General features: G+C 41.6%; 1 protein-coding gene across 1 annotated transcript; it reads right to left on the reverse strand.

Moving 5' to 3' along the window:
• Positions 1-1,367: 1,367 nt before the first annotated feature.
• LOC104515260 (cytoplasmic FMR1-interacting protein 1) lies at positions 1,368-21,274 on the reverse strand (the record flags this gene model as incomplete). The annotated part of the gene is made up of 13 exons (XM_010159174.1): positions 1,368-1,501; positions 9,062-9,261; positions 10,710-10,829; positions 11,400-11,508; positions 11,601-11,677; positions 12,310-12,406; positions 12,981-13,137; positions 14,360-14,513; positions 16,373-16,520; positions 17,867-18,033; positions 18,325-18,450; positions 20,362-20,484; positions 21,157-21,274. Coding segments are annotated over 13 exons (1,730 nt in total), but the record flags the coding sequence as incomplete, so codon positions are not given.
• Positions 21,275-21,625: the final 351 nt, after the last annotated feature.

Genomic DNA, 21,625 nt, shown 5'->3' on the forward strand with positions numbered 1-21,625 from the left:
ACCAGTCTGTGATTCATTCTATGATCTCAAAAGCTGGCTTCCTGAGCAAATCACATCACAGATATTGCACCATATAACTAGGATGTGATATGCAGAAAATAACAATAAGTCAGGGACTAATTATGCACAAGTATTATTATCACGTGTAAGTAGTAGCTAGATAATTAAAGTAGCTAGACATGAAAACGACATAGCACACTTTTATAAATTACAAATGTAATTGAGTATATAATTTTAGACTTTTTTAGTTAAAAATCCTCTAATTTAATCCTTATATTCTTACTGATCTTTTTCATACTTTTATTTTTGCCTCCCTGATACTCAAGAAAACGATGCAAAATTAAGATTGACGTCTTGGTAAATATTCTCAAATGATTTGCTGAAGATATAAGTGCTGTTTTTCTTGCTATTGGAAGTAGATCAATATTTCTGACTGGGTATTAAAAATGCAGATATATGTTAATGTCCTGTGCCTTTAACTGTTGTTAAGACTCAGGTAATAATTCTGAAGCACAAGAAAATAAATCTGTGGCGATCAGGGAGAATAAATCTATTCCTCCAACACACAATACTTCACACATGGGCGCAGCACCTGCAACACCGGCTGACATTCCTCACTCAGGTAGCTCCGTGAAAGGCCACGACTATTCCCTTGTGCCAAGCACTCTCGCAACTCGTCACCCACATAAGCTCATTTCCAACCTCGGTGTTGGGCGTTACCTTAAGGCACAGAGTACATGACAGCGTATTGTGTGCACTGCTACTGAAAATTTGCGTAAGCCTGGACACTCCCAATCTGCAAAGCAAGAAAGATGATGCTAATGCAGGAGAGGAGATGGCCAGAAGGCCAAGTTCTTCACAGAGACTTTGAGGTCCTCGGGTTGAAGATGCTAAAGAAATAATACCATTTTTTAAAATAATTTAAGCAGTTTGGTATCTGATCGTTTAGGATGATCAGAATCTGTATTTCTTTTAAGTCAGATCACATCTGAAGCAGGTTTTCCTATCTGTTCCCTTTCCTCCTGCCATCACAGTCTTCATCACTGTAACCAGGGAGCAGCTGCACCCAAGATGGGCTCTTGTTCTCACTTCACCAGATGACTAATTCATCTTTCCTTTGAGTCTGCTCTGCCACTATAAGCAACTGTGCAGTGCTGGGTGGCTGACAGGAGGACTTATCTTTCGCTACGTCAGATAAGACTAACCATCAGACTAACCACTTGCACTTTGGCTGAAACATAAGGTGAGCTTCACAGCCAAGTCGGAAAAAAAAGCGCTGACATTGAATTTAAAATGCTCACAACATGTACTTGAGTCCATTTTTAATAGCTTTCATATTCTATAATTCCTATAATTAAAAAAGATACCTTTAAACATTAGCAAACCATAAATATAAAGGGAATTAAATCCAACCTTTGATCCATAGAGATACTGTGGCTGCGCATTAGGCTGCTTATCTCTCTGAAACTCCTGAGAAAACGGTAGCACGGTCCGAACAAATCTATTAAAACAAAATAAATAATTCATTAATTACCCGCCAGGTTAGTAGATGCGTGCATAATGCGCTTGACCCTGCGTAACGCTGCTTTTTGTCTAGGTTTGAAATCAAAGCCTGACCAGGGGCCTTTCAGCCCAAGTTGAAACCGGGGAGGCACACAGCCTGCGTTGCCCAAAACCTGGGCACAAATCCTGATGCACCTCTCCACCACTTAGTGGGATTCTGCTCTTTCCGTGGTGTGCAGGGTCTCAGGGTATTTCTCACCTCTACTCTAGGCCAGCCGAGCACAAAGAGGAGCAACTAACAAGAAGGAAGCAGTTAATCAGCATCTACTACAATTCTGATTCTGCTTAACTTTACTAAACTGAACAAAATTATTGGTGCATGTGTTCATGGGCAAGATGGCTCCTTTGTTTTTTAACTTGGTAAGAAGGATTTCTTGGTAGATGGTGCAAAGGTGCACCCTGCATGCAGGGAAGAAGAAAAAAGGCTATTCAAGGAGTGTACAAACGTTTGCATTGGATCAGGCTGTCCTGAATCACAGCTGAGTAAAACAAACACATCTAGGAGAAGGTTTCAGAAAAGGAAGTTTGCAGTACATATCGTAAGACACAGTTATGTCTTGATCTGGTTTTGTTTAAAATATTTGAACTTAACATACAAAATAAATGATTCATTAATCATTTTTCCTAGAAACAACACAGAAATTCTCGTTTCAATATACCCATTAGAAAATCCACGTATTTTCAGTATTAGCTGAAACTAAAACAGCCATGCAATTGAAGAGGTTTTTTACCCAAACATGTGTAAACTGCACCATGTTGCTTACAATTATTTCCACTGTTTTATTTCTGAGTACTCTGAACCATTCTTGTGAGAATCTGTAATTTCAGGACAAGGTTTTCTGTATTTTTTAGTCTGCTCAAAACCAGGTTCATCTGTATTTTAACCCTGTCTTTCCAAAATACGTGCACTTGATGAATTCCAGCATTTAGAGCTTTTGAGAGAAGATCCTTCATGCGTATTATTTTTAATACTATATATAGAAATTTAAGTCTCCTTAAATTCGTATTTCCTCAGTTTACAAGTTTCTCCTCTCTCACCTACATGGCAACCGAAAACTCAGTCTTGAGATGACTTTAATGAAGTTTCTGTGCAAAGAACGGATTCAAGAGTTTACCAGAGATGAGGTAAACAACTGATGGAATTCAAATATGACAGTCCCAAAGATTATTCTATTCCCCCTTCTTCCTCTCCAAATCCTATTCCTTTTGAAACTGACATCAGTTTTCAAGCCCTAAGAAAATCTCTGAAATGAAAGACATGCAGAGAGATGCCATGCCATTTGAGATAAGTCTGGGTTTCAGCTGGCAGACATATTGGGCAAAGGCCAATTTGTTCTCACTAAATTAAAACCCTCACAGGGAAAAAGCGTGTTTCAGAACACAAATGTGGGTGCATCCCATGACTTGGGAAGCTCTAACTATCATTCTTTCTCGTTTCAAAAAGGTATTACGAATATATTTGAACTACAGTGTCATTAGTGCCTGGGAGCTGACCAGCTGGGCTGTAGTTGGATTGAGAAGCCTCAGAAATGAAATACCAGAGAGAAACTTCTGGGAGACAGAAGTTTCATTAGCTCTGCACAAACACAACTCCCGTGTGCTCCCCGGTGCTCCTCTACCTTCTTGGGGGTTTCTCCCTCTCTAGTGTTTTAGAATAGTGGCAAAATGACCTTAAAGGTTTCTTAAAAACTTGAAGCAAGCACCCATTTTATACTTCGTTGCGGGATGTAGGGGAAAGATGCCAAGAGAGGAAGAAAGAGGTTAAGAAAAGGAAGTAGGAGCAAGAGAGACAGTCATTTTGCATCTTACAGTGGGGCCATGGCTAAGTGCTGAGGATACAGCAGGGAGAAGAGTGCAGCACTCTAGCAGGTACGTGACTGATCCCAGTATATGGTTCTGAGAAATACTGGAGGTTTCTTCCCTCAGAACTAGGGGCTTTACAGTTCAGCATCACCTGCTGTTCTTCAAACTTTTTCATTCCGTGTGTGTGTTTTCTTTTTGACATCCTGCTGGTTGGCTTCCTCCTGCTCCTCCTCCAAGAAACACAAGCACCTCTTGGAAGGACTGAAGCTCTTTGAATATCAGCACTAAAGCTAGGCAAATTTATACTTTCCCTCGGATAATGCTGGCCACAGGTTTTGGCATACAAGAAGATAATCGGTTCTTTTCATTTTTAATCAGTGTTGATGATCTCACAGTAATTTATCCATTTTAATCAACGCAGGTTGTAATCAAAGTAGATTAAGCAGACGAAAAGCCTGCTGGCTTACCAAGGCTTTCCAACAGTGATTGCTAAAGGACAACATGAGCTCCAAAGTATTTTAGGGATCAAATAATTTTGTATTGGTGTTTCTGATACCTGCCAGGAAGGAGTTCATCGTGAGCATGTTACAAACCACACTAACTGATATTAAGATTCTAATTACCACAATCTATTTTAAAAAAATAAGGAGAAACCTGAAAGACCATTTCAATTAATGAGCCCTTTTCCCTGCTACTGCAGGCACCAGATCAGACAACCTCCTTCACAGAATCACTGAGGTTGGAAAAGACCTATAAGATCATCTAGTCCACCCATCAGCCCAACACTACCATACCCACTAGACCATGTCCTCAAGCGCCACGTCTACATGTTCCTTGAACACCTCCAGGGATGGTGCCTCCACCACTCTCCTGGGCAGCCTGTTCCAGTGTCTGACCACTCTTTCAGTGAAGAAGTTTTTCCTAATATCCAATCTAAATCTCCCCTGATGCTACTTGAGGCCATTTCCTCTTGTCCTATCAACCTTGTCCTGTCCTATTGTCCTATTGTTCCTATTCATAAACTTCATGAGCTGCATCTCAGAAGTAATAAGATATCACAATCCCCTCTCCCTGCTCATGCACAGTGTCCCTCTGCACATCCCTGTCTAATTGATACAAACACTTTTAACTTCCAGCCTTCTCAAATTAGCTTGTCCTGTCTACCAGACCAAAGGGTAGCCCCCCACCTCCTCTCTTGGTGAATGCTAGAACTAACTCACCCTTCCTGAACACGAATGTGAAGATGAACAGAGAACATGAGGCTACAAACTGAAGTGTGAGGAAACAGCAGACGAAACAGAGCATGGAAGAGTAACAGATACCCTCCACTCTATTGCTGTCACCTTGCCTTTTGGCAAAAAGACCTCTTTTTCATTTTTAGGTGGGGGAAGTTAAGGTACTTGTTGCCAAATTCGATGGAGTATTTGACTACAGTCACCCCTACTTTGCATCAGCCTATATAACCGCACCATTTGGCTCTTAGTAGCAGAAACTAGGGAGTTTTCACTGCCAGTGCTGTTTTTCGGGTTCGCTCCAGCAGTGTCTGCAAGGGCTGAAAACCTTTCTGAAGAGTGACTATCAGGGAGTATATGGCAAGACGAGAAGACACAGCTGTTTTGCTGTGAAAACTAGTCTGGAAATCAGAGAGAGTGCACTCACGAAAGGAATCGAGGACGGGCAGGAACACCGAAAAATAAAATGCTGGTCTTTTTGTTCATTCTGTGACAAATTTGTATCCTTGGACAAAACCTGTCATACTGCATTTGGAAGAGTGCTGTACACATGCATTTTTAGCAGAGAACACAGATTTGGATCATGTGCTGAGAGGAGATGGAGCTACAAGTCTGACTACTGTCTCCAGAAGCCTGTATCGTGTGTGTCAAGAAAGCACAGAAAATCCTCAATTCAAACAAATGCCTAGGCTGTCTCGCACTTGCTCCTCTGTTAGCCCTGAAAACAAAATCTGCTGTCATGGAAAGAAAAGACCAGCTTTGAATTAGTAAAAAGAAAAAAAAAAAAAAGGCAGAAAAAGAAACACTACAGCTAATGGAAAAGGAACAAAGAACAAAGATCTGGAAGTTCCCCTTGCATCAGCTGAACCCTCTGGACAGCCCCAGTCCACAAAGACACAGGGGAATGGAAAAAAGCACAGATGTGGGCATAAGCATGAAAAAAGATCCTTGGTGTGGAAACATCCTGGCTTGGAAAAACCACGCAGCTGAGAGTCAGCATGAGAGAGGGCTCAAACATCCCAAGCACACAGACAAGGCAAGTGGGAAATGGTTGCTCATGGTCACCTTCACTGGAAGAACTGGCAGGCAACAGCTGGAGAGCAAACAGAGAGAGACTTTTCCACGCAGTGCACAGCTTCACCGCAGGCTCCTCGCTACTGCATGCCATGAAAGTCAAAACCTCACATAGCTTTTAAAAAAAAAAAAAGGATTGGACAAAGCAATGGAGAAGAAAAAAAATCTACCACCTGCAAAGGGCCAGAAATGTACTAAAATCCCACCTTTTTTGTTCTACAGAAACACCTGATCGTTGCTAGAGGCCAGCACCTGCAGTTCACATGCTCATGCTATTATCCAAAACTTTGTTCCCTTCTTTTCCTGACTGACAACAGATGGATTAAGAACACCCTTGGATTTCCACTGCTAATGCTCACCTGCAGAGCTCCCCTCGCTCATCTCCCCACTCCTCCTCCACAAACCGTTACACAGTCTGGTCACAGCTGCGTGGCTGGCCAGCACTAATGAGACTAAATTTCCAAAAACTGGCAACTGCAATTATTGAATTGCTAAATCTTTTAATAGCAGCCCCACTGCTTAATCTCAGTACATTATCAGATACAAAAAAAATTCCAAAGTCCCAAATAATTAAACATGCGGCATGTTTCAGTACTTCTGCGTGAAAAGCCTTCAGATCAAAAACCTACGGGGTTTCTAAACACTCTTTTACTAATGTTTGAAACCACCATGTTCAAGCGTTCCTGGGTAAAGAGCTCCAAAAGGTACTGGATATAAATTCATCTGACCAAAACACTAAAAGAAGGACCCTTACACCTAAGCTTGTGGTCAACAAGTGGCAAGTTACACATTACACATGTCCTGGGAGCTCTACCTCCAACCCCTCACCGCCAAGCAACCTCTCTGCTTTCCATCATAAGCATTTCTCCTTCTTCCAGCCTTTCCTTTTCTTCCCTCGTTTACACAGAGCTGTCATGCAAGACATGACCTATCAAGAGCCAAGAATTAAACCAGCAGCTCTCACAGCTGTGCACTCCTGTATATGCACAGAGTAACCTGCACAGTTGAATGCAGAAGAGCTCAGCAATTTATAGTTCATGCTAACAGCAAGGCAGCCATAGACAAAGAATGTGCTTAAGAACCATAAAAAGGCTAGGAACTCCCTGTTCTCTCTTGCAGCAAAAATATCAGTGGGCACCACGCAGCGTGTGCAACACATCAATTTTCTGCACTGAAACCACAGCAATTCTGTGATGAAATTGGACACATGGTACACATGCTGCCTAAGATCTGTCTCCCTCCATCAACTCTTAAATTAGCTGTCCTGAAATAACTACCCAACGAGCTTGAGGATCAACCTAACTTGGTTTGTGTACACAGTTTTTAAACAGACAAGCATCGGTCCTACAGTATCCTGCTAATGTCTTTTGGCATTCCACTCTTGCTTCCCAAGCACAGTGGTCTTAACCTTACAGCCAGGGTGAACACACCTGGAGCTGCTGAACATCCTTCAAATAAAGCTGACAGGTGAAGGATCAGCACTGCACCACGATTTTCTTTTAATACTATGCTTATATGATTCTTAATACACCAAAGTGAATATTCCAATATTGATCTCCACATACATCAACTGCACAGTAGCTTCCTCAGAAACACATTCCTATGTATTTCATATAGTGCTCCATATATATATTCAGCACTCCTATGGAGACAGATTTATGTAACACAAGTTTCTTGCCTAAAACTTAACCACCGAAAACACCCCTTTTACTTCCTTTTTTTTTTTTTAAACTTGCACAGACAGCATCTTGGCTCTAAAATGCAACAGAACCATCAAGGAACACATCAGACAGGGAAAGCTCTCCATGGAGACAGTGAAAGATGAGGAGAGGTTTCCTCTTCTTCACACAGCTCAATACTCAATATCACTTTCCTGTCACTTCACAGCTCTTTAACCAAAGCCGGAGTCAAAACTAAAAGCAACACAAATCCCAAAAGCAGCACACAAGCAGGAAGCCCAGAAATGCAAAGTCCCGAGCACCGCGCCTTCTACACGATCAAACTTTAGAGCATACCTTCCTGTCTTTAATTCCGTCACTGTCGTGGTTTAACTCCGGCTAGCAAAAATACCACGAGGCCGCTCTCACCAATCCCCCTCCCCTCCACCAGCAGAGGGGAAGAATCGGAGGAAAAAGAAATAAGGAAGCTCGTAAAACTGACCAAGTCAGTTTGGGTCAGGTGCCTGAACCGTGTGTCCCCTGCACTGCCGGTAGCGAGAGAGCGAGAGCTGGGAACGCAGCTGCAGGATCAGAAACGGAGAAAGACCTTGAATTCAGTGCAGGCATTGCCCAGCGCCAGCTAAGAACCTACCAGTGCTGCTCTCTGCATCCAGGAACAGCTTCCTGGCAGCCACGGTAAAGAGAGTTAACCCTTTCCTGGCTGAATCCAGCACAGTCACTCACTCCCCTTCAGGACTGCAACTGTAGTTGCAGTGAACACCGAACTCTTCTCCAGCAAACAACCCTTTTCCTCACATAAAAGCATGTTCCTGATTCTGCATTAATTTCCATCATCTCACATTTGAGGATCCTGTTCACCAAAATATCTTCCCGATACGCACTTGGCAGTATTTTTAGACACACTTTATTTTTCAGCATATCATACTAGCAAAAATCCCACGAGGCCGCTCTCACCAATCCCCCTCCCCTCCACCAGCAGAGGGGAAGAATCGGAGGAAAAAGAAATAAGGAAGCTCGTAAAACTGACCAAGTCAGTTTGGGTCAGGTGCCTGAACCGTGTGTCCCCTGCACTGCCGGTAGCGAGAGAGCGAGAGCTGGGAACGCAGCTGCAGGATCAGAAACGGAGAAAGACCTTGAATTCAGTGCAGGCATTGCCCAGCGCCAGCTAAGAACCTACCAGTGCTGCTCTCTGCATCCAGGAACAGCTTCCTGGCAGCCACGGTAAAGAGAGTTAACCCTTTCCTGGCTGAATCCAGCACAGTCACTCACTCCCCTTCAGGACTGCAACTGTAGTTGCAGTGAACACCGAACTCTTCTCCAGCAAACAACCCTTTTCCTCACATAAAAGCATGTTCCTGATTCTGCATTAATTTCCATCATCTCACATTTGAGGATCCTGTTCACCAAAATATCTTCCCGATACGCACTTGGCAGTATTTTTAGACACACTTTATTTTTCAGCATATCATACCTAAGTCATTAAAACGTCAGAACTCGGATGCTGCGGTTAAACACTTGACTTCTGCTGTGGACAAATAACAGGCTTTCGCACATTTGACTTAGTACTCAGTGAAATGACTCATGCTGCGTCATTTCAAGTAAAGCATCAGAAGCAGAAAACACACTAAATGAATGGAAACGGGCTTGTCAGCATCTGCGAGGAAGGAGGCTGCAGAAGAACAGCTGCAAACAAAAGGCTGCCATACTCACCTGTTAGTGGAGCCATTGTAGCAGTAGTTTGGAAGGAAATCGTAATTGAGTTCCCAAAAGACGTGGAGAGTGATTCTTCCATAAGGGGCTGACACATTGTGGTTGGCTTCCCTGAACATGGCATCAAAGCTGTCCAAGGTCATGTATCTGCTCAGAAGCTTGTGAGTCATTTTGTTTATCTCTATCAAGCCATCCAGCTCCTACAAAAAACAAGAGGAAAGAAGAGTGAGCAGTGCATTTAATAAAGTGGGGACTTACCAAAGTACATAAATAACTTTAATTGAATGGAGACTAGGAAGTCATCAAAATGAACAGCTGCCTCTCTCCCAGTCTCTTACTTTAATGAGAAGAGCTGGAAAGAATCAGTGCTCTGGGGATTGTTTTGTAACCATCTCCTACCAAAACCCTCCAAGACTTCAAGGGTATTCATTACAACTGGTCCACGCTGCAGATGGGTCTCAAACACAGATCTGTGCCAACTCTCCTTCCGCTGAGCAACAGTTAAAACACCAACAACTAAGTGGGGTCAGACATAGGCCAAGAAGCATCTTCTGCATTTCCTACCTTACAAGCTATCACAAATTTCTGCTCAGTAGGGCAACTGGTGAACTATCATAACAGTACTGGTAGGGGAAAACATCATTTACCATAAACCCTTCTCATGTTTTACTGGTGTTTTACTCCAGTGAAGAAGATGGTAAGATGCACTGAAAGATCAGACCAGACATTTTCAACTGCTGAGAAGGTGTCCACAAAATCAGTAGCTGCAGACTAGCACTACTACGTATGAGCACTGCCTTTCATGTTTCTCCTCTTGACAAGAAATTCCTACTATGGTTTCTGGCACTTTCAATAAAATAAAAATGAAAATAAATCCACTGCTGACATCAGACACTCAAAACACCAACCCCAAAGAACACAACCTCTCACTCCAAAAAATCCCAAGCGCTGCTTTTAAAGGTTGTTGTGCAGTGACCTAGTGAAGGAATGTCCAGTGGCTTTGTTTGGCTGTGCATCAAACTACCAGCACACAGTGCTGGACATGACGAAAAGAATGCCTTTTGCATGACTAAGCTGCTTCTCTGGTAAGAGGTTTTGTCAGTCCAGACTTCTGAGGCCAGACAAACTCCAACCATAGCACTGTATGATTTCACACTTAGAGAACAATTAAAATATCAGAGGGAAAAGTTTTGTTACTTTTCTAATAAGGCTGCTTAAATTATTTCCCATTTATATATATATAACACAAAGGTTTAGGATAAAACAATTTTGCCTGTTAGTCATTCCGCCTCTTCTCCTTTCAGGAACAACTATACAACTATTTGCTGAGAGAATACTTAGAGAACGTGCACCAAAGCCAGAATAAGATTTTCTTCCTTCTGCCACTAAAAATAAAAATACAGATTTAGAAGAGGGAGGGGGGAGCCTCAGAAACAAAAACAACCACCACCAAAAAAACCCAACACCAAAACACACACAAAAAACCAAAAACCCCAAAAGACCAAGAGTAAGAGACCTAGATCTTGATCATTCTCACTGCAAATAAAAAAAAAAGTTAAATAAATTAAAATTCCAACAAAACAAAACTAGCATCTCGACCCCCAACTGCAGTGTTAGTGCTCCGGCAAAAGTGCAGCACAACACTCACCACAATGGAAGTCAAATCCTCACTTTCAAATCGACCGATTGCCAGTTCCATTGACCTGTACATGGCAGCTGAAATGCGCTGAGTGATCAGTCGGTTCAGGTCTATTGACCTACCAAGAAGCTAAAGGAAAAAACTGCTATTAATTTCTGAACTGAGAGTCGAATTACGAGACAAGCTGTACGAGGACTATGAGACCCCACGGACGAACAGACTCTCACGTGGTGAACTTGCATTCCAAACACACACAGGCAAAGCAGACAGACAAAATTTATAAGTTAATGAACAAAAGAGGTACTACAATTTACAACCCAATTCTCACAAGAATAACTGACATCACATGTTGCATTTACAGCAGCATTCTATGTTTCCATGACATTGTGCTGACAACATACTGAAAGCTGGTGAAAGGCATCACCAGGAAGACAATGCTACCACATGTAACGTTCTTATTTGGCTCGTGTTTGCTTAACTGTAACAGACATTTGCATTAAAACAGGATGTTTAAGGGTTGGGGTTTTTTTTTTTCTTCACTTACTCCTTCATATGACAAAAAAGCTGATCTCAAATGTCAGTTATGCCACTTACATGACAGAAGATAAAGCACAGAAAGAGCTTTATATACCTACATAAATCAACACCATGGCAAAATTGCCAGGCAACTCAAATACAACCAAGAATGACCTCACTCACTTGGACATGTCGCTGTTTCAGGAGTGTCTCGTAGCGGTTGGACTGTAGCAACTGGATGGTTGCTCCCTGATTCTTGCACTCCGAACGCAATCGTTTATCCAGAAGCAGGCTATTAAGAAAGGAAGAAAACGTTGAAGTATGTTAGGCAGCAAAGCAGAGCAGAACTACGTGAATAAAAGTTCTCACCCCTGGAATAGCTACCTGCCAGCCATTGCCTTGTAGTACGCAAATATTTGGTCTGCCAGCTTGTAGACAAATTGGTCAAAACACAGGTTTACCTTGGGGGGGGAAAAAATTGTGCATTTAGAGATACTTAAAATTGAAAGATGTGGGGCTTATCTAAGGCCTCCCACTGTTTATCAAACATAATTAAGCAAGTTAATGCATCCAAATCTCCCAGTATAAGAAATGACAACATTCAGTTTTCAGAATTAATAGGAAGCATTTTGCACAGTTCTACAGGTTTCCTCACAACATATCACCCAACCAGTCACCCATCTTCTAGTCTTTCTTCTCAGTTTGTTTTTACAAGGGCCTGCAGTGACAGGACAAGGGGTAATGGGTTTAAACTGAAAGCGGGGAGGTTTAGATTAGATATCAGGAATGAATTCTTCACAGAGAGGGTGGTGAGGCACTGGAACAGGTTGCCCAGAGCAGCTGTGGATGCCCCATCCCTGGAAATGTTCAAGGCCAGGCTGGATGAGGCTTTGAGCAACCTGGTCTAGTGGAAGGTGTCCCTGCCCATGGCAGGGGGGGTTGGAACTAGATGATCTTTAAGGCCTGTTCCCACCCAAACCATTCCAAGATTCTGTGAACTTCCCTGAATCACTTATAATAGATCTTGGCCTTTATTATCATTCCCACATTCAGGTACAGACCATTTTTTCTCCAGTAGGTAAGGCTACTTTACCTCTGCCTCAATCTCATCATAGAGGAACTGCTTCTTAAATTTAGTAAGTGCATAATGAGCACTGTCATTATAAAGGTCCAAAGAGTACAGAACATACCTGAATGAAAAAGAATGAAAAAAAAAAAGTTACAGGTCTACAGACATTATGATTCTTTAGGATGGTGCAGTCAAGACGTAAGCCAGTCAATATTGTAATCTACATGTGGTTCATGCAAGCAGAATTTTTTTTTGGTTGTTTGAGTGTTCTATAAAAAACATCACAGTTTCTCATTCAAGAAAGTCTTTTGTTAGTTCAAGAAACTGCATAGATAAGTTTGTAGTCTGAAACTTGTTTTCTGGATGCCGCTTTCCATCAAAATTGAGCTATGTTTTTACCACTGTGCATTATATTTGACATCTCTGAGAAGTAAGTAAGGAGAACTCACTCAGGGAACAACGGATTTGGCTGGTGCAATGACACTTACATGAAAGGTTTCCTATTTCAATCATTCACTTCAAAAAGAAAACTTTGAGAATCTGGAAATTTGCAAATATAAGAGGAAAATTCTATGGAGGTTCAGAATACTTTCTCAGTGACTGCTTGTTAAAACCAATTAAAGCAGTAACAGTATAGTAAGGAATGGCAATCATTAAGAATAATCATTCAGTGGAAGAACACAGGTAGGTCTTACTCCATCATTGATGACTCTTTGGTCTCCAAAATATGGTCCGTCAGAATCCAAGGCATGGACATCTCAATGGGAAACTGGATTCTTCTGCCCATGGTCAGCTCTAAGAAGAATTCCCTGAACCACAGTTGGGACAGATCACAGCATTGCTGGAGGGTTTCTTTCAGAAGAAAGAGGAAAGAATTACACTTCTTAAAGAAAGACATTATGAACAATACAAGTGTGATTCTGATGATGCAATGTGAAACAAAAAAAGCAGGCGTGGGTCACTAGAGCTATGCATAGGCCAAATACGTAAGACAAATTCGAAACGTAAAGCCCGTGACTTTTTCAGAGAGTTCTGAACTCTGCACTGGGCCCCAAAGTGGTGCAGAACAAAGCGTGGAAGCGGACCAGACTATCAGTTAAACAGAGAAACGACATACACCAGTAAAGGGGGATTTCTAGTTCAATTTCTCAGTCGGGGGCTGAGAAAGCTGTACCCTGAGCTTGGGAAGCAGCAGGCGAAGAGGACAGATGGTACCGGATCCACCGATACCGTCTCTCCCTCTGGAGAACTGAATCGCTCCACGTGCTCCCGTTGATTAGATGGGCAGGAAGTGACAGATGGACACATGAAGGAGGGATTAAAACAAAAAAGCCCTGGAGGCCACTGTCAAGGGCACGGCGGTGTGCTTCCCACCTCTCCAGAAAACACTCGGCACAAGCTTTCTTTTGAAGAAGGCTTGAGAGCCAAATCGGGAATGACGTTTTCACCTGAAGATCTTCTGAAGACCCTTTGAAGTGCTGTTCCCAGCAGCATTATGACTGACATTAACAGGCTCCCCCTTTCTTGAGGGTAAAGGAGGCCGGTAGCAAAACAAAAATGAAAGACAACACAGCATGGTGATGACAAAGACTAGATACATTCAATGTCAGTAGGTGAATTCTTTAGGACAGCATGTTTCCGATTACAATTAACTGAATAGTAAGAGTAGTGAAATGACATCGAATTTACCACAACAGAGAATTTGTTTCCTCTGTACTTAAAACAAAAAAACCAAAACAAAACAAAAAAACCCAAACACAAAAACTACTTCCTTTTAAAAATTTCAGTGCGCTTAGGCTCATCTGTCCCTTGTTTATACACATATGTACATTAAAAAAAAAAAGAGGGAGGTAACAATATGAAATTTGACGCATTATAAACAAACGTATCACAAGTCAAAATAAAAATCCCACCACAATACTGAATACCACGTCCCAGAAAAAGTTTGGACAGACCAAGGCTTTTGACAAATAAACCAAAGGTAAGTGGGCTTAGGCAATCGGAAACATTTCCCAGGTCGTGTTAGAGGTGTTAGGACATGCTAAGCTGGACACTGATCATCTACATATCTTACCACTGAAATTTATCAAATGAGTGTAGAAGAAAGACTCGCGATGGAATTTTTCTATGTCCAATATGGTGGGCCCCTCAAGGCTACTTCTCAAGGTTTTCTTGGAACCACTTTTGTCAGCAATGAGGGACTCTAACATAGTTCTCACCATGTAAAGCTGTATCATTAAAGGAAACAATTGTGGTGGAAAGGGGGGGGAGGGGAAAAAAGGAAAATACACACGGCACATTAGTTGAGCAACACTGAGAATGACTACCAGTAATCGACTGCTCCACTTCAAACTGACAGCTGGCCCTGTGTGGGTAAGAGCCTTTCCGGCGAGAGGAGAAGATGCAGCGCCAGCCTACGCACCAGCACAAACGCCTGCCCGTGCCAAGGGGACCTCTGCCGACACTCGGCGGCACACCACTTGCAGTGGAACAGTTCACATCGCCACAAAAAGTAAAAGTAATAAGTAATGTCTTACCACCAAAGTTTAAAAGAGGCGGATAGATGTAGGACTGCCTCAGAAACTTGTGTGTCACATGCAATAGCTTTTCCAGTCCCAGAGCCTTGAGCTGCTTCAACAGCTCGGCAGAGTTCAAGGACTCTGTCATAGTGCGAACCATGTAGAGCTAAAAACCAACAGACAGGGGCAGGCAGGGGAGAGAGAATACGTTAATAACAACACGTGGGTGAATAAGGAAGGGGAAACAGAAGCAGAGAAAACGTGTTAGTTTGTTAAAACGGAAAAGCAGCACAGTAAGCATGCAGAGGAGGGCACAGAGGAAAGTTGCTTCGTTCAGAATAAACACAGCGGTCCGGTGCTCCCTCGAGTGAAGAGAAAAGTTCCCCTTCATTTCAGGGGATGCCCAGAGAGCCATTAGATCCTCAAATGATTTCGCAAAGATTTCCAAGTATTACCAATTCATACACAGCCAGTTTAGAACTGCATGAAACTAAGTAAAAACCTAGCTAAAAATCAATATATTTGACCTCCCTTCCTCCCGTCAGGCGAGACAGATGAGCGTGCCAGCCCAAGAGCAGAAAAAGCAGACAGAACCGAGTACTCTGAACAGCATGTTGCAGCCAGTGAAAGAAACAAAGCCTCTAAACATACCAAGCACAGTAGTGGTGCTGATATTTAGTTTTTTCCTCTAGAAAATTAAAAATCTAAGCATTTTTTTCCAATTCCCAAAACAGATTCTTCATTAAACCCATCTTACTGCAATTTAAGCAACTTTTTATTACCCATACATGCTCTCTTCCCCACAGATTTTAGATATTATAGTCTTTACAAACCACAGTTGCCTTCAATTTTTCATTCAAAGTGCTCAGTACCTCATTTTCTCAGATGAGCTATGAATACATACACTCTCCAAACAAATCCACAAAGAAAATAAAAAAGATAATTATATAGAGGTAACAAGAACGAGCATCTGTGTATGGGATTTCAACAACTACCACAGAAAACATACTGGATATACCTCTTGTTTGAGTGGCAGCAGCAGATTAAATAGATTTTAGGGAGCAGTTTCATCATTCATTTCTGAACAGTAAGGGGGATCTTTGCAGAAGTGAAATACTCTCCCTCATATTTCACAGGCAATCGTTTCTATGTTAAACATATTTTAAAACGACATAGACATCCATTGAATAATGGAATTTAACCAAAAAAAAAATCTACTATCAATAGCAGAGATGGGAGCCGGTCAAGAAATAATTCAAATAGTTCAAAAATATGACTTCAAAAACATTAAGAGCTCAATGAGAAAATATTTCTTCCCAGGAAGTCAAATTAAAGAGGTTGAACACTTGGAAAAATTATGCATCACAGTAGAAAGTGACAGCAATTCAGAGAGAGGATTTTGGTTAAGTATGTATCAATTTTGTAAATATAAATGTAATCAGAATAGATTTTTAGCATTAAAAGAAAAAAAATCCCCAAACTACAATTTTTAAATAGTTTAGGCCAGAGAGAAAACAGGTCATGCAATACTTGTTGACAGGTATCACAACCACCAGACAGGAAAATACCTGAGTGCTGGAGGGTCCCACTGCACGCCTTGGGACTTTGATGTCAAAGCCACTTTTGGGGTCCTTCTCTCCCCTTAGGGCTGGGTCATTGAACGGCTCGTGACCCGCTTCCCAGTCACAGACCGTCTTCCTGATGGCCTGCAAAACACTGAACACAGCTCACGTTACTTCACACCGGCACGTGTCTAAGCGCGCCCATGAGAACACCTTACGTTCTGTAAGCGCTCTTCCACGAGCACAGAAGCTTTGCAACTGCGTTCAGGAGCTGGGGGGGAACGCAGAGCAACCGCAAACAGCTTTGCCCACAACTTCAAGGCCACATCCACCAAACCATTGCTCCACATTGTTTATCAACAAAGACAGCCCAGAGCCCTTCTCCTCTGTCAGAGGAAAGCTGACCCCTGAAACTGGGTCAGCAGAGACGTGTCACTTGTCAAGAATTCACCTCTGGGATCCTTAGCAAGCCCATCAAGCCATTTTGTTCTCCTAAACCACAAAACCAGATTATTCATTCAAACCAGAACAAATTTAATGGCTTGAAAAGAAGCAGCAGAATTCCTGTTTCAAGCAGAACTCCACAGTTCAGCTGGAATTTATACAAACAACATTATCCATTTAACTCCAAATACTGAACTGGAATTCAGGTACTTGTCAGAAATACAGCCAGCCATATCCCGTTGAATGATCCAGCAAATGCCTCCTCCCAGATCTGAACAGGCATGAAAGTAATACTTCCATATTTCATGAAAGTCCCTGGAACAAGAAGACTCTCCCTGAAAACTCGATAATTTGGAGTAATTTGTTTATTTTTAGCTTATGACAGTATTTTTGTGACAGTCGGAGCATTAGCAATAGTCTGATTAGCCAAAGGCTTTCACCTCTAAGAGCTTTGCAATGAACATGAAAATAAACAAATGGTAAACAAGTCAAAATTAAAAGCAAACAATTAGGACAAAAAAATGTCAGGAAATGCCACCAGTCAACGTGGGCAGATGGAGCACTTGGAAAAGCGTGATGCTAATAAGCCACAAGCAGCAGAAGCTAAGAAAGAAGGCAGGATGCTAAGAGGGCAGAGATAAGACTATGGGGTGGGATGTAAACACGAGACACGAGGAGAGAAAACACTGCAAATATAAGGAAGGTGAACAGTAACACCTTTCTTCAAAATAAGAATGCTAGCCTTGCTTTCAATATTATGGTACTTATCTTTCCTTAAAATAAAAATAACAGGGGACACCATTCTTACTGCAGTAGTCTTAGGTGGCTCAAGACAGCCTGGACTTTCAGCGCAGCCACGTTGGCAGCCATTCATCTTTGACTTCAGACTTCTTCAGCTTCCAATACATATTCAACCAAGGTAACTCTAAATACCAGACAGGCTAGTAGAGGAGTAAGGACTTGAAGAGGCCAGATTTAACAGCTGTGCAATTCTGCAACTAATTTAGTAAGATTTAGGGGAAAGAATATGGGAGAAGATGAAAACAAGAATGCTACCTCTGAATGACGTTTTTCTTCTTTTTAATGGCTTGTCTTAATGGCTCCCTCAGTGTGACCTGGGCAAAGTCCTGAAGAGCTGCATAAATGGTATGGCGAATGGCATGATTGAAAACACTTTCCATCCTTCCCATCAGCACCTGAAGACCTTTGATCATGGCAATCACCTGCAAAGACCAAAAAAAAAAAAAAAGTGTTTTTCGTATTTTGTGTAATTGTTCAAAAAGCTCTTTTTTAAATACAAAAAATTAGAAAATGAAATAACAAGTTCCAAAAGATAAAGGATAGCTTTCCCATGCTCCTTCTACATATTAAATGGAGGAAAACATGCTCTTTCAGAATCAACAGAGGGCATGCTGTCTTTTTGTACTGGGTATAGAAAATGCTTCTAGAGAATGTTCTCCTTTGTACAGAATTAATCTTTGGAAAATCCCTGTTAAAAAAAAAAATTATCTTACCTCAACCAAAGCAAACTTCTCCTCACTAGTATAATTGTATCTTGTTGCTCTTTCATACTCTTCCGCATTGTCAGGACAATCTTTATTAGAGTATTTGTCAGTTGGGTGCACCAGCTTCCACGAATACTGCAGTGCACACAGCAGAATAGGGAGAAAAAAGATGGGGGCAGGGGGGGAGAAAGGCCTGAGAAACACAATACATAGCTGGACACAAATAACACGCTTTAAGAAATACTCCAGTGTTTTCAAGAATATCTGAAAAATACTATTTGGTACTATTCTCAAAACCTGCCTAAATTCTGAAACTTCTGTCCAGAGGAAATGCCAAACAATAATTTGCCTAACAAATTCTTTTGAAAGTTTCTTCTCCACTTCGAACATGAGAAACACAGAAAGACCTCAGAGCATAAAAAAGAAACCCATCACACCCACACACAAAAAGAGGAGCTTCCAACTTGGCCGAATATTCACATTCAGAATTCAAAAGACAACTGAAAAAATCTGTAGTTTTGAGGATTTCTTTTTTATGTTTACTAGGCTTAAAGGTATGGAAATAGCTGTATTAGCTGTGACAATATCATCTGCACTGCATGCATTTCTCTTAAATACTATCTTTTCAGTCACTGCAACCATGGCTCAAAATGTTCCCGAGCAGCATCAGGCTGATCAATATCCATCAGGGTACATCTAGTGAAAAATCGTAGCCAATACAATTTTCTCACCGTTTGAGTTCAGCGAATAGTAATGTCTGGTTGATGCTATCTTTGCAGAAGCGTTCGATTACAGAATAATATAATTTTTCCTACTGTAATGGATTCATATTTGCACCAATTTACTTATGGCATAGAGCAGCATCACACCCTGCAACCTAAGTGCTACAAAGACGACACTGGGGAAATTATTAAACAAATATGAAGTATAAATAAAGGGAGTGAGTCTGGGAGTTGCAAAGGCCAGAAATAGATGACAGCAACCCTTCTTAAGAAGGACAAAAGACCACCATGATTTCACCGTAAAATACACTGTTGATTTAAATAGGAATAGCATAATACAGGAGAAAGCATGACTCATCTACTGGCTTTTAAGAGAGGCAGTTAAAAATAAAAAAGAGAAAGAAAACTGGGTCTGTAGCTATGCCCACTCTGACCGCGCTGGACTTGCACAGTGCAAATGGCTTGATGTTCCCTTCCCTCAGGCATCAGAGGCAGAGGGGGAGCAAGTCTGGCTTCTCTCACGCAACCCATCATCTGTTTCAACCCTTCCTAGAACATACTTTGGTGCGGGTGAGCCATGCAGCTTCCATCTAAGTGTCTGCAGCATAAACAGAACTCCTCCAATTTCTGCCTTAGGCAGTTACTTACTGGAAAAAACCAGTCACTTTTCTAACTGATGTCTGGTTTTAAAATAAGTTATTAAAATACAGAGAAACAACTGTGCAGGTTCTTTATTTCCCCTCCCTCATCTCCTTCAAGTTTTCCTTTCCCCACATTTACTTTCCTTTTGACTACAAGCCTAAGCCATGGGAGCCTTTCCATCCATTTTTGTGTCTTTGGTTAAGACCTTACATGCTTCAATTTACTGTGTAAATTGTGTGTAAGCATAGCCAGTTCAAGCTGTTCTATCACCTCCTGCATGACTGCATGTTGGTATGGCTATTTCTAACAGAACAGAATTTTTAAAACATTTAGAGGAAAATAACAGTGTCTTAGTCTACCAAATGTACATATCAAAAGCAACAAAAACACCTGGTCAAGACTCACAGGTGACCACCTGTCCATGAAATATAAAAAGTTGAATGTACTGTATGAGACTGTACGAGCTACTGGATCTTCAAAGTGGCAACATTACTCCCAGCCTCTGAGAACCTGTGCCTTCCTCTGAGAATGGGGTTTGGAGCAGGAGGAGAAAAGGACTGAAGGAAGAGGGGAATTAAGGGAACAAAACACAACATGCATTTTTTATTCCATGAAAGCAAAGCCTGTCCAACCTCACCAAGCCACCTCTTTTTCCTCTGGTTTTATTTCCCAGATAACTTACCACTTCCATGACATGTGCACTCCACTGGGAGAGAAGCTGCAGGCCTTGGAGAGAGAGATCAAAGAGCTTCCGATACTCTGCATCTGTTTTTTGAGCTTCCTGTCGACCAGACCCAGTCACCACCTAACAGATTATTAACGAAACCAAAAAAACAAGCCCACATCATAACATGACGTATCCAGCATCCATAGCCAAATTTCTACACAGATCTCTCTCAAGCATTAAAACAGCATCATGTACCGACTCCTACATTAATAGCAGCTTTTTTTTCTAGAGACTTACATAGTTAAACTTCACTTGATTTTGGTCAAGAGATGGAAACCGGTGGTATCACTCATCATCAAAACACTGAATTCAAAACATCAATTATACATATATATACACACACTATACATCTATATGTGTTTTATGTGTGTGTATGTGTGTGCATGGTTTTTTTCCTAATCTCTTAACTTCAAGTTTCATTTAAACTGTTACAAGCACCCACTTGGAGTAAGGGCTAGATAACCTATTCCAAAAGACAAATGCCAAAAGTTCTAGGATACGTATCCCAGACAAATACAGCGAGAGGCAGAAGTAGTCTGCAGCGTGTACAATGCACCATCATTATTTTATATTTAAATAGTGCAAATATCATGCAGAGAATGGGTACTAGCCCAGTAGCCAGCTTTTCTTGATTCAGGTGACAAAGGTGTGTCATTTACCTCACCTGAGGTTTACCTGCTCTTCAGATACTTAACAATAACTGTTAATTAGCAATGTGAGATTTGCATATATAGCTCTAATCCCACACACCTCACTGTTGCTGTAACGAGCCAGTTCTGATATGAAACGCATATGGTCTTCTCTGATTTGGATCATCTGCTCACATATATTGTACTGGGGACTGCTGCCGGAAGACGTGCATGTCCATCTGTTTCAGAAGACAAAAAACCCCGCTCAAATCAGTTTAGGCAATAAACAGTACAACTGATCCTGCAAAGAAAGATCCACAGTGTGTGACCTTCTGTTTTACATCTTCATTCTCCCCTATTTGAGGCCTTTTCTCTCTTCACACCTCCATCTCTGACCCTGCACAATCCATTAGTGATGAACTACCCCTTCTGAGTTCAAAGAGCAATTCTTCTAAATCCTAAAGGGGGGTGTGTGGGGGTGTGGGGGTGTGGAAATCCACTTTTTTTTTTAAAGGCTGCTGTTAAAAAATAAAACCCAGCATCTCTCTTCAGGAGCAAGATCATGAAGCAGATCCTCCTGGAAACTATAC

This window comes from Eurypyga helias, unplaced genomic scaffold (assembly GCF_000690775.1).
Source record: "Eurypyga helias isolate BGI_N326 unplaced genomic scaffold, ASM69077v1 scaffold6199, whole genome shotgun sequence".
Classification (NCBI taxonomy): domain Eukaryota; kingdom Metazoa; phylum Chordata; class Aves; order Eurypygiformes; family Eurypygidae; genus Eurypyga; species Eurypyga helias.